This window comes from Anopheles cruzii, chromosome 2, assembly GCF_943734635.1.
Source record: "Anopheles cruzii chromosome 2, idAnoCruzAS_RS32_06, whole genome shotgun sequence".
Taxonomy (NCBI): Eukaryota; Metazoa; Arthropoda; class Insecta; order Diptera; family Culicidae; genus Anopheles; species Anopheles cruzii.
In genome coordinates, this window is record NC_069144.1 from 20,925,603 (window position 1) to 20,937,799 (window position 12,197).

The following is a 12,197-nucleotide window of genomic DNA, read 5'->3' on the forward strand; positions in this document are numbered from 1 at the left end:
CCAAATCATGGCTTTATTGCTCGATCCCTTCGATCTTTAATTTGTGATATTTATGCCATCCTTACGGTACCGAATGTTCAGTGCATCTTTAGTGTTGAATCGAATCAGCGGTCCGAGGCCGTCACCGGCCACTGAAGAATCTGTGATTGTCCCATCTCCCGATTGGGGGTGTTCTTTGTAGTGGTTCCTTAAATCCCGCAGCAACGGGAAGGAAGCGTCGCAATGGACGCACGGGAAAACGTTTTCGCCGATGTGTGTCCGAGTATGCTTTACCAGCACGCTGCCTTGCGCGAACTGCTTGCCACAGAATCCGCACTTATACGACCGTTCCCCAGTGTGGACGACCATGTGGCGTTTAAGATGGTGCGCTGCTGTAAAGCTATAATGGAGGAGGATTGTATCATTGATTAGACGAGAGAAGAAGAGTGCAATTGGAAAACAAACTTATTACCTCCATTCACAAAGGTTGCAGCTATATGGTCGTTCCCCTTCAGAAATGTAAATAAGTAATAGGACATAAGAAAACGCTACCCAGCATTGAACTTGCTCTGTAAAAACATACCCATATGCGTCTGACGATGCTTTTTCAGACCATTCCTTGAATACCATTTCGTTCCACACAAATCACACTCAAAATTCTTTGTTTCATCATGAACCGTCCTATTGTGTGCCCTCTCTTCACCTGCGTAAATGTAATCGTTTAGAGATTTGGTTAGTTAGTAAAATGATTTTCAGTGTTTCATACACTGCCAATTTACCTTGGGTAACAAACCTGGCCGGACATAGACCACAAGCATACGGTCGAGCGCTTGAATGGCGGGCCATGTGCCGTGTGAGGTACTGTCCTCGGCTGAACTTCTTACCACAAATAGAACAAAGGTGGTTCACGGTGTGCTTTTCGGTGTGTTTCGCAAGTGTACTTTCCGACGCGAAACCTTTTTCGCACGTTCCACAAAAGAAGGTATGTCCCAAATCGTGAGATTTCTGGTGGACTTGGTACTTCTTCCTATCTAAGAACAACACCGAACATGGTTCGCAGTGCTGAACACTTTCTCTATGCAACTCTAACAAATGGTTTGTTAAAGCGTCTACCGATGCAAACGATACCTCTTCACAAAATGTGCATAGATGGGGTAACGATTCTGCCAGTGCCGTATTCGCTTGGGTATTTTCTTTGCCGCTACCAGAGGTGTCTTCTTCGTAAACTAGTATTTCGTCGATTGTTCCGACCGGGATGATCTCCTCCTGCGTTTCTGTCTCCTCCGGTTCTAATTCACTGGCCCAATCCTCATACATTGGGGCATCGAAGTTAAGGCTTTCGGCGGATTGCGGCAACAAACATGGCGACGGTTCTGCATGTGGCGACACTTCCTGCACCAAGCCAATACTGCACTCGGCAGAGGTTTCACAGACTGCTGACACCTCAGCAAACTGCTCGTTCCACCATATATGGCTGGCCATACAAAGATTGTAGAAACTGTGCGTATTCAAAACTTTTCGTTTGCACTTCTTACACAGTTTGCTCGGCCATTCGTTGAGGTCAGTTTCATCGCCGAATGCCTCCGGAAAGATCCTGCACAGTACTGTGTACATTGTTTGGTCCTTGTCCAGCGGATCGTGAACGTTAAACAAAACATCGACCGCGGACAAACAAACTCGACAAATCTCTAGATTCATTACCGTTGTGCTATTTCGCTTTTCTTCACGTTGCACAAAACGAAGACGATCAGCGACTTTTCTTGAAGATTCGAATTTGCTTGTTTACCAATCAACTCTCTTCCGTAGCTGTCATTTTTTCAAGGCTTCAAGGGTTGAATTTCGGCCAAGGTATATAGAGCGGTGCTTGCAAAGAAATAAAGAATGGCGAGTAAAGCCTTGTTACGACAATGGTTTGTAGTTATTTGCCTTACCGTAACGGACTCACGTTCAACAACGCCAAGCGCGCTATCTTTCCCTTCAACAACGCCAAGATTTGCCCAAGGATTGTAAAGTTAACTGCGCTGGTATCAGAAGAAATGAAGAAACTTTGTTGTTACGAATAATTTAAATCTATTTGCATTTTGTTCTCTTTTTCGAAGTGATATAAATTACAGGTCATTGCTGTGTCACTTTCTCCTGTGCATTTACTCTATATTTCTTTCAGTGTCTTACTTCACTTGTTTTCTTTCCTTTGCTCGTTTGCAGTTTTATGTTTACATATTCATTTATGTTGGGTTTCGTTTACTGAGTGATTCGTGTATGATTTTCGCACCTCAGCATTTAATCTTCAACTCCATGCGTTCCTTGATTGTTTTCTTATTTATTTACGCTGTTAGTTTGTTTACCATTTCTACGGCTTTGTATGTCTTTCAAGAAACCAATTTCTTGAATTTTTTGTTTTAATTTTTTTCCTCTTCGTTTTTACAAAAACGTTGTCAGTTCATAGCCGTTCCGAGCTTATGTGATTTAAGAAACTGCCATACAATATTATTTCTGCGTAGGGCCAAACGCCTTAGGGACAATTCCTTTCCCTAGGCCCAAATAAGTTGAAAGCAGTGGGAGGAAGCTATTAAAAAAATACATAACAATAAGTGGAGCTAAGGTCACAGTAAACACCACACGTTTCTGCATGAAGCAAGTCTTAAACCTCTATCGCATTTCGGTTCTATTTTTGTCTTCAATCTCCATAACTGGCACAGTGAACAACGTGCGAGTTATTGTTGTAACAAAAACATACCTACACCTATGCCAAACTCAAATCAACATCGAAAAAATCGATCACCTTCTTGTATTTCAACTGTAGAAACTGAACCATTCTCGATTCGTGAACGAATATATTATGAACCACAATTTTGCACTGCCATTTAAAATGATCAAAAAGCATAGAATGGAAATTTCGTTTATTGCTATCAGCGACCTGTTTAATCGTTATTGGTTTAGTTTAGCGATTACGGTTTAAACTTTTCATTCCAAATTACGATAAACGCTCGGCACAAAAATATAACTATGATCTTTGTCTGTGCAGCCTGCCAAATAATCAAGCAGATGAATGGAGATGGATGCTACAGTCTTTCTTTCATAGATTGCTTAAACAGTGTGAGGCCCAGAGAAGCGTCCTATCGTTGCAGTTCACAAATGCATTGACAAGATTTTAAAAAAGCTATTGTAATACTGTTAAATCTAAATGGCTGTCAACAATTTAGTTTCATTTTACTTTTTATAAATACGTAATCATTTTTGAAGCTACAAAGCAGGTCATGTTGAAAAAGACATGCGAAAAAGAATTCACCATTAATAGAATTAAGTATTGAAGATTGAGGAAACTTTCGAATCGCTTCCAAAGGTAAAAGAATCAATAAATTAAAAAATGGCGATATGTTCACATGTGAAATGAAGATAGACGGAACCGCCAGGAATCCTTCAATCATTTTACAGGTGCGCAAAACCAAGGCTTGCTCCGTTGTACGGAAGAAGAAAAAACAATTCCATTCAAGTCACACTTCTGTCATCGACTGTCATGGCGAGAGGGAAACAGAAGCAATAGCGAACTTTACGACAGGAATGGGCAACGAGTTTGTTTCGTATTGGCCGTGGCGCTCAGTTCGAAGTGTTCGAGATTGTTTATACAAGTTAATCAATTACAGTTCATGTTCCTTAATTATTTTCTTTATTCAGCAACTTCTTGTCTTGCGATTTTTGTTTGTTTGCAGGTTTGCTTGCTATCCTTACATGTTAATGTAGGGTCTAGTCCTCGTGGTTTAAGAGTAGTTTTTCGTTTCCATATTTCACTTATGTCTCTTCTGAGCTTGCCTTTAGTTGAAATGTATGGTTAACCTGCTGCTACAACTTCCGAGCAGTGCACTTCGCCCAGAGTAATCTCAAAAATAATAATAATAGTAAAATGGAAACAACGAACTACGGCGTGCTCTGTGTGGTTGGTTGGAGAGCAAGCTCACTTTGAGTGTTTTTCGGTTTTCTCTCTTTCTGCTCTTTGTCATTTGCCTGTTTATGCCGCAGATTTGCTTTTCGTTACGATCGCTTAAAACAGGTGATATAATTCGTCCGATTTCCACGACATATTTCCAACCGTTCTCTCACTCACACGCTGCAGAATTGCATTGCAGCAGTCGACCGGACAGCAGCTGCACAAAAGCGGTCAAGAACCGTGTTTTTCTCATGTTCCGTTTTTTCTACAATACATTTCGCCGGGCCATTCTATGGACCCTACTACTTCCGACCCCCAGCACAACTCGCCCCAAATACACACACACAGATTGCAGCACACATTCACACAGCGATTTTGCCAAACGGGACGGAGGACATCTCGTCACGGTCGGTAGTTGTGTGATTAGGGTCCGGGCACTAGTTGGAACCATTGGCAGACGATACCGCCGTATGCTGGGGCGGGTTTGTGAGATGCTGTGCGTCGCCGATGGTGCTTGCCGCCGGATCGGTTTCATCGTCCATGGCCACGGAACCGCGTCGAAGTTTTTTCGCCGCACTTGCCACAAGAACGTTCGCAGCCGCCGGGCTCGAACCGAACCCACCGACGGCCAGCGAGGAGGTGGACGATAAGGCGGCAGTGGTAGCGGCCACGGCCTTACCCTTACCCGAACGTGTCATGCGCTTATTGCTATTCGAATCGTCCTGCTCCGACAACAGGAACGAACCATCGGTGGCGGCGGATGCTGCTACCAGGCTGGCTGTCGCCAGAAGCTTCCCGTTCGCAACACTATCCGCAACACCACCTCCACTACCACCATCTTTAATCGGCACTTCGACACCGGCACCACCACTTTCGCCACCGTACGCGTCACCAACACCACTGCCGACCTCGGAATGCGCCGGCAACTCCGACGCATCGCTGTCGGTCTCATTGTAATTTCGTTTTCTGGTACCCCCCACTGTTGTTCGTCCACCATTGCGGCCACCAGCATTATTACTCGCCGTTGGTCGGTGTTGCTGCAGTTGTTGCTGCTGCTGCTGCTGCGGTTTGGTGCTGGCAGCAGAAACTGCACTATTTCCGCCGCCGCTGCTACTGCCGCCACTGTTACTACCACTATTCACACTGTTTACGGTGGCAAAGTTGCTACCACCGTCACCACCACAACTACTGCTACTACTACTACAACTAGTACTATTGCTACTGCTATTCGTCCTTCCGGCGGCCACGCCGGTACCGGCAACTGAAACGCTCTGCAGCAGTTCGCGGTTTGTTTGCTGGTGCGGCTGCTCAGCACCGACTACAATGTCACTGCTGCTGCTGTTGGCAAAGGTCGTCGTACCATTCACGACGGAGCCACTCGGCTCAGCCGCAGCGACGAAGGAGCTTCCCGATGGCGCGGTCGTTGTTGCTGCGGGCATGCCAATAGTGTTGCTGATGCTTGCGCCGGTTGACGATGTAGTTCGTAAATCAATGTTATTAACCACGCCACCACAGTGCGTCCGATTGTACACCAAATCTTGATCACCACTTGAACTCTTATTCACCAGAAGTCTGCCGCTGCTGTTGGCGCTGTTGGTGCTGCCACCGTTCACTAAATAGATGGGCGTAACACCGCCGCCCATGCCACCGATACTGTCAGCACCTCCACCACCGTCGGGGTTGTGGTAGGTACTGTTGTTATCCCGCAACGCATCCATAGCGGATTCATCCGTGGGCGTTCCAATAGATGGATCATTGGAAGCCAAGCTGGCAACGTACGCGCGCAACTGGGCGAGCTCCTTCTCCAGCTCGTCCCTGCCGTCCTTGGTTTGTTTCAGTTCTTGCTGAAGAAACACGATGGTGCCCTGCATACCCTCGACATCCTCGTCTAGCTCCTGTAGAAAATCATCCAATTCTGAAGGGAGAAAGAGAACGGAGGAAAACGGAATGTTTAGTGCAACGTTATCTATGGTGAACTGATAATAACAAAACATGGTAAAATGGTCAATTCCTCAAGTATTATTCTGAGGAAAATAAGAGTGATCTTCTTAGGGCCAGTTTGGAACGATCGGTGATCTCTAAAACTTTGCACTGCGTTTCAACGTTCCATTTACACTGAAGCTAATCGGTTGTCTGTGCAGAAGCCCAGAGTAACATCCCTCAAACATGTTCGCTTACCCAGTTGCGATTTTTTCACTTCCTCGTTGTAGCTCTTCTGCAGTGCCAGCTCGCTCTCTAGCTTAGCCAACCGCCCGTTGGAGGTCATTTTGCCCAGTTCCTCATTTTCCTGGTACAGTAACCGGCACTTGGCCATAAGGCGCTTGCCAGTGTTCGAGTCGGGTGTAAACTTCCACGCGGACAGTTCGTTTTGTGTTTCCTCCAGCTTGGCTTTGGTGGCCTGCAGTTCCGCTTTGAGCTTTTGAAAGAGTATATTGACAGCTGGGTCCAGTAGAGCTGAGCGCAGAGCTGCCGGACCGGGTGCTTGCGCTGCCTTAAGTTCCGTAATCTGATTCTGTGGATTGGAAAGAGCAGAAGAAAGTTTAAGCAGCCAAATTCATATCGCGTAGCGGCCGCGGATGATACACGGTTTCCTTCGGACACTTACGACATAATCCTGAATTTCTTGCTCTTTAATTGTCAACCTCCGCACGAGAAGACGCTCACGGCGTTGAGACTCGCTGTATTGTTGTTTGAGTTTTGTTTCCGATTCTTTAACTGCCTGAAGATCAGCTTCATAGAGTTAAATGGTGGAGGAAAATGATAAACAATTAGTTAGATAATCAATAAAACATAGGTTTTGTTTAATACATTGGTAGACCGCTCAGAGACAGGACCCGCCTGGTAACTAATAGAAACCCGCACATATGTGACGAATCTAACAACCCATATCTAACCCATGGCGATAAACTGAACAATCTTATCAAACAAAAAAATCCTTCAGTAAAAGTACCAAAGTCCCTTCAGTAAAATAAAAGAATCGAAAGAACGATGAAAAGTCGCAACCAATCCTTCTATATCTGTATATTCTATTTGTTTATAAACAATCCGACACAACTGATTCCTGCAAAATGTTTACGTGATTTTCAGTTGAAACTCAAATCCGCGACGAATGATAACACCTATCAGAAAACTTCTTTGGCCAACACTAACACCAACAAATGATTTCGATTGTGTACATTGGAAGGTTTATACAGGGTGTTCCATCGCGACCCATACCATTGAAATGTTAAATAACTACACCATTTTTCAGTCGATTTTGACAAATGAAAAAGATTTATTTAGAGTATAGAATGCCGTTTATTAACAACTCACTCAGAATACAATATCGATCAAATGACCGGCTCCATTGGACACACAAAAAGCGGCGCTTTTTTGGGCACTTTTGATTGTTTTTGACAACATTTCGGTAATAGACAACGTAATAGCAGCAATTTCCGCTGTGATGTTAGCTTTCAGTTCTTCAACGGTCTTCGGTTGGCTGGCATACACCTTACTTTTCACTCTTCATAGCCCCGCAGAAAGAAGTCAGAAGAAATTCGGCATTAATAAGCACGCACAGTTTTCACAATTGAATGAGTATTTTCAATAAAGAACGCTACAATTTCAGCCCGCTGTTGTAGCGTAATTTGATCAATGATTAAGACGGCATAAATGGACGCTTTAGAATTAGACTGATTTGTCAAAATCGATTGAAAAATGGCGGAGTTGTTTAACATTTCAATAATATGGGTCGTGATGGAACACCCTGTATGTTTTCCCATTGGAAGCGGATTATATGTTATTTTTTCCTCACGTACACCATTTTACGTTCGCCACATAAAACCTTACCGAGGAACATCGCTCGCAACATGACGTTGACTTTTGACCAGAGCAGAGGAACTTTGTAACTGCGCCAGCGCATGGTCACACTAACAAACATTCTTTATATGTCTCTTGACCATTTGAATGCATTCGATCGGATTATTATTACTAGTAAACTGTATTAAACTAGCAATAAGCAGTTAAGTACTGATTTTTATAGTCGAATAAGTTCACCAGTTTGATGGTTAAGATCGATTGTGTCGAATGCCTTGGGACAGATCTTGGGATGACCCCAACATTAAATTAACGTTTGAGATAATGAAATTGAAGTTGAATTCACATTTTTAGCATCTGTAGGCTCAGTGTTTACATTTTTCCCACTGAGAAACACATTTTTTCTTACTCTTTTTGAGCAATTTATGAATTTTTGGTTTTGGTAAGCATATTTGCTTAATATAACATTTTGTTTCGTAAAACCCTTACCGCTACGATACTAATACGTATTGATCAAAAGAGGGGAAGATAAACTGGTCGTAAGCATGCGACAGTAGAGCTTTCATTGCCAATGTTTGGCCATAGTTAAAAGGCGACTGTTTGTGGAAATCTTTTAAAACAAAGATTTAGATATTGTCAACATTACTGGAAACGGTCATACCGTTTGAAAGAATTAAAACCATCGGATTGCCCTACGGGTGATAGCTGATTCCTTTTCATTCATTTTCAACATATCAAAGAAAGTACACCAAAGTGTATAGTTTTCAATTTGATGCGAATATGATCAATTTCGCTTTGCAATAATTGGCTTTCGTTCATCGATACATGCGCGATCGACGTGGTGTAAAAAATACAACAATAGCAATCGTTGCATGTCGTTTCACACGGTCCCAAGATTGCGCCGGTTGCTATGATTGTGATACGAATGTGGTGCGCTTACCTTCCAACATGCGGCAGTGATACTCCAACGTGTGTTTTTCTCCGAGTTCACCCCGTGCACGGCTTAAGGATGCTACCACTGTTCCTGTGCTTCCCCCAGTGCCGCCGAGCGTTCCACTGCCCGAGGCTACCGAAGGAGCCGCGATATCGGGTGCTACTGGTGCTGCAACTTTCACCGCTGCGTCAGCGGTTCCAGTTGCTGCTGCTTCCGACGGCGACGTGCCGAAACCGGTTGAGGTTTCGGCTTCATCGGAAGCTGTGTATGCAATCGGGACACTGTCGGTCGCACTTCCACTGTCCGAATGACCACTCGACTGCTGGACACAGGCATCGGTACCAGATTCGGCACCTGTGGCGGGTTCCAGAGCAGCATTGCTCGACGCCACACCACCTCCGGCGACGTTTGTTTTCGTGCCCGCGACGACCACAACCGCGTCACCGGCGCCAGGTTTCACTGCGGCGACGCTGCTTCCGCTAGTAGCACCGGCAGAGGTGTTCTTAGTAGTGCAGCCTGTGGACTCGTCGTTGCTGCTGCCACCGCTCACTACACTATTATTGCTCCCGTTGGCATGAATCGCAGTAGCACTGTCGGCAGTAGCAACACTAGTAGTACTGCAGGATCCGATCGCAGTGGCTGTCGCACTCGGCGCTGCGGTTACTGTGGATGATGACAACACTCCCGTTGCTACCGCTCCTACTGCTGCTGCTGCTGCTACTGTGGTCGATAAAGCAGGCACTGTTGTCGCTGGCACAACAACATTCTGATGGTGAGAATGGTGATGATCCGGAGCAGACTGTGCTTTTGCGTTTTCAGGGGCACTCATTGCTCAAGCACTTACGAGCGTTCCCTTGGTGTTGGCGATAGTGGAGACGACGACTAAGTGTCCGACAATTTTAACGTTTTCCTTGCTCAATCACATACGCAACACACAAACACACGAGGACCCACATAAACACACCGAAAGCCACTCGCGCAAGCCTGTCTCTCTATTGGGCCAGCTTACGCGCGCGTTGCGGAAGTTGGTAAAGCACAGCGGCCGGCGTTAAATCGCGCGCGTCAATTCGCCTCCCCTGGCGCGCCAGGAGGATGTGTGCAGACGGCGATTCTCGGTATTCCTTCCGACGTTTCCCAACTTCGCGTTGGGTTGTTTCTAGAGTTTCTTCTTCGCTACAGAAATGCCACTCGGGTACAAACTCAATGTTCGCACCGACAGTTGTGTCCACTGGCACACAGTTTGTTCGCACTATTTTAATCTGAAATTAAAGGAAGAGAAAAGAGAACGTTGCAATATCCACAGAGAGATGTTGGAAGGTTTTGTGGTTTTTCGGTGATATTCTGACCACCGTCAACCAAGCAAACACGGCAGCTACACGCACACCAACAAGTCACCGCACCCATTCCTAAGGATACGGAAGAAGCGGGTACGCGAACACACTCAAACACACACGCCCGAATGAATCCGTGCGCGAAAAGGCGATCAAACCGCAGGAGAATTGCGTTATGTTAAACACAAATTTCAGAACTTTTGCGGTGTTTCATCATCGCTCCCCATGAGACACTTTTCCCCAGGCTCCCCAGAGCCTACTGTTGTTTGGAAATGGTTTTTAGCTTTTCTGTGGGGTGGCACAAATGTATGTGCACGAACACACACGTAACAGACTGAACCGCGGCGCACTACATCTACGCGGCTTTTTTTTCAGCATAGGGTCGTGTTTCAGTTTACTCCAGTTTTTATTTTTACTTTGCTTTCGTTTCACTTCCTTTCTTAATTCTTCTTACTCTTTTCCACCGCCATTCGATCGCATACACACTCTCACAGGTGTGAGCGAGGAGACTCTTAACGCACATATTACGAATTGGCTCGCGCCTTCCTTTCAGTGGCGGTGGAGTTTTTTTCTCTGTTCCTTTGCTTATTTGAAATCTTTTTAGCTCTCCCTCTCTCACTCTGTCTCCCGTTTTCTTTCAGTGCGACGTTCTCTTTTTGGCGCATATATCGAACGCCTTACAGGAGCTTTCGCGCGCGCTCTTCGTCTGCGCGAGCTGGTTGGCCCACTCTGCCCTAGTTCCCGCGATTCCGAACGCGGTTTTCCGGTCCAAAGAGGCCTTCCTGCGGAGACGCCTCGACGAAAGGCACAAACTTCATTCCGCGTTTCTTGCTCCTTTTCCGACATCGATCGATCCGATCTAGGCGCTACTGTAATGGTGTGTCGGTGGCCCCTTCTTGGGTAGGACATTGCACTTTCAGTAACGGAAGCGCGCGCCAGTCACCGTTTACTTTATTTTCCCAGTGCCACCAAGAAGGATTCAGGATCTTGGCGGCGGCATTTAGCCGAACATTAGTTGGCACGTTCGAACCAAATCAGCATCGGAGAGCACCACTGTCACAAACTGCGCGGCGCACATACACACTTGCCCACCCGTACGTGCACCCACACACACACACAAACGCACGCACAGACACGGCTGTATCGAGTGGCTTTTTTCGTACACACAATTTAATCGCTTTCCGTTCGACTCATTTCCGACTTTAGTAAGCCATAATTAGGGTTGTGCAAAAGTGTACTCCACCAAACGGGATTGGCAGCAGCAATGGCCGCAAATCCGCCACAATCTTCCACTACGGTGGCGGTGGCGGCGGCGGCGGCTGGCGTAAGCACTCGCAGCACACCACTCAGCGCCATGATCGAAACGGTTCGCTTTTCGATTTCACCTGCCGTTTGATGGCAGTGGCCAATTCAAGGGCCTTTTCGCGGTAAACCTCGCACATTACCTTCCCGCTGCCTGATGACGTTGCTTTCGGTTCGGTTTTGAAGGTGCAAAAGTGTATTCACCAAGGAAAATTGCTCACCACATCGCCAGCACCCGCGTTCGCCCGAAGCCATCAGTCTCGCACACACACATTATTTTTCCCTCTGTAACGAGAGAAAACGGGACATTTGGTCTCTGTGGATGGGTTATTTCGTATTCCGTGTTCCCCTGTCCGCACCTGTTGGTGTGCGTGAAGCACAGCCCAGCGTTTGACAGCGTTGGGGTTGTCGCGAGTAGGGTACTTTTAGCTGTCACCAAGTGTGCTGCAGCAAGTATCATCGCCTGGCGCCTCGTTGGAGAACACCGCGTTGAGGTATTTCTATTGCGCTTTGCACACATCAGTTGGTATAGTAGATTTCGGTGACCATTCTTTCCATCTTTCTTTACTACACTTGCACATGGTTTTGTGTCGTACAGGCAAGTGTGGCCCTCAGTCAAGTTGATTAAGTTGATGCTCGCGGAGCCACCAGTCATTGTTGAGAACGCTGAATTGCAGAACAATCACCAACGTTTCGAAACCAAGTTTGCCTAGAGACTGAGGTTAGCTTTTACAATCTTAGAAGAACGGACCGTATTTAACCTCAGGGTTAGTTGCAAACGTGAAACAATTTAAATTGAAGTACGTCATCGCTCGCTGACAGTTCGTATGCTGGCAGTGCCTAGCCGATGCTGTCAGTGTGCCCAGTGAGCGTGAGCTCTTTTTCTCGCCGCAGTCGTTTGTTGGCCGTTTTCAGGCATTGGGGTCTTTTC

At 46.1% G+C, this 12,197-nt stretch overlaps 2 protein-coding genes across 2 annotated transcripts; both read right to left on the reverse strand.

The window, feature by feature from the left end:
- Window positions 1-36: 36 nt before the first annotated feature.
- On the reverse strand, window positions 37-1,677 carry LOC128278641 (zinc finger protein 84-like). Its single transcript, XM_053017372.1, has 2 exons — window positions 947-1,677; window positions 37-379 (listed from the first exon to the last, which is right to left on the reverse strand). Exons 1-2 carry the CDS (start codon window positions 1,675-1,677, stop codon window positions 37-39), a joined length of 1,074 nt encoding a protein of 357 aa, XP_052873332.1.
- A 1,470-nt stretch (window positions 1,678-3,147) lies between these two features.
- On the reverse strand, window positions 3,148-11,519 carry LOC128275591 (keratin, type I cytoskeletal 9). Its single transcript, XM_053014150.1, has 5 exons — window positions 11,410-11,519; window positions 8,640-9,892; window positions 6,510-6,634; window positions 6,083-6,416; window positions 3,148-5,819 (listed from the first exon to the last, which is right to left on the reverse strand). Exons 2-5 carry the CDS (start codon window positions 9,460-9,462, stop codon window positions 4,342-4,344), a joined length of 2,760 nt encoding a protein of 919 aa, XP_052870110.1. The 5' UTR covers window positions 9,463-9,892; window positions 11,410-11,519; the 3' UTR covers window positions 3,148-4,341.
- Window positions 11,520-12,197: the final 678 nt, after the last annotated feature.

Excerpts from the sequence above, each read along its gene's own strand:
- LOC128278641 (XM_053017372.1), bottom strand. The coding sequence starts at position 1,677 with ATGAATCTAGAGATTTGTCGAGTTTGTTTGTCCGCGGTCGATGTTTTG. Across the intron at positions 380-946 it reads CATACCTTCTTTTGTGGAAC|CTTTACAGCAGCGCACCATC; the intron begins GTGCGAAAAAGG and ends CCTCCATTATAG.
- LOC128275591 (XM_053014150.1), bottom strand. The coding sequence starts at position 9,462 with ATGAGTGCCCCTGAAAACGCAAAAGCACAGTCTGCTCCGGATCATCAC. Across the intron at positions 6,417-6,509 it reads AAGAAATTCAGGATTATGTC|AATCAGATTACGGAACTTAA; the intron begins GTAAGTGTCCGA and ends TCCAATCCACAG. Across the intron at positions 5,820-6,082 it reads AGTGAAAAAATCGCAACTGG|AATTGGATGATTTTCTACAG; the intron begins GTAAGCGAACAT and ends TTCTCCCTTCAG.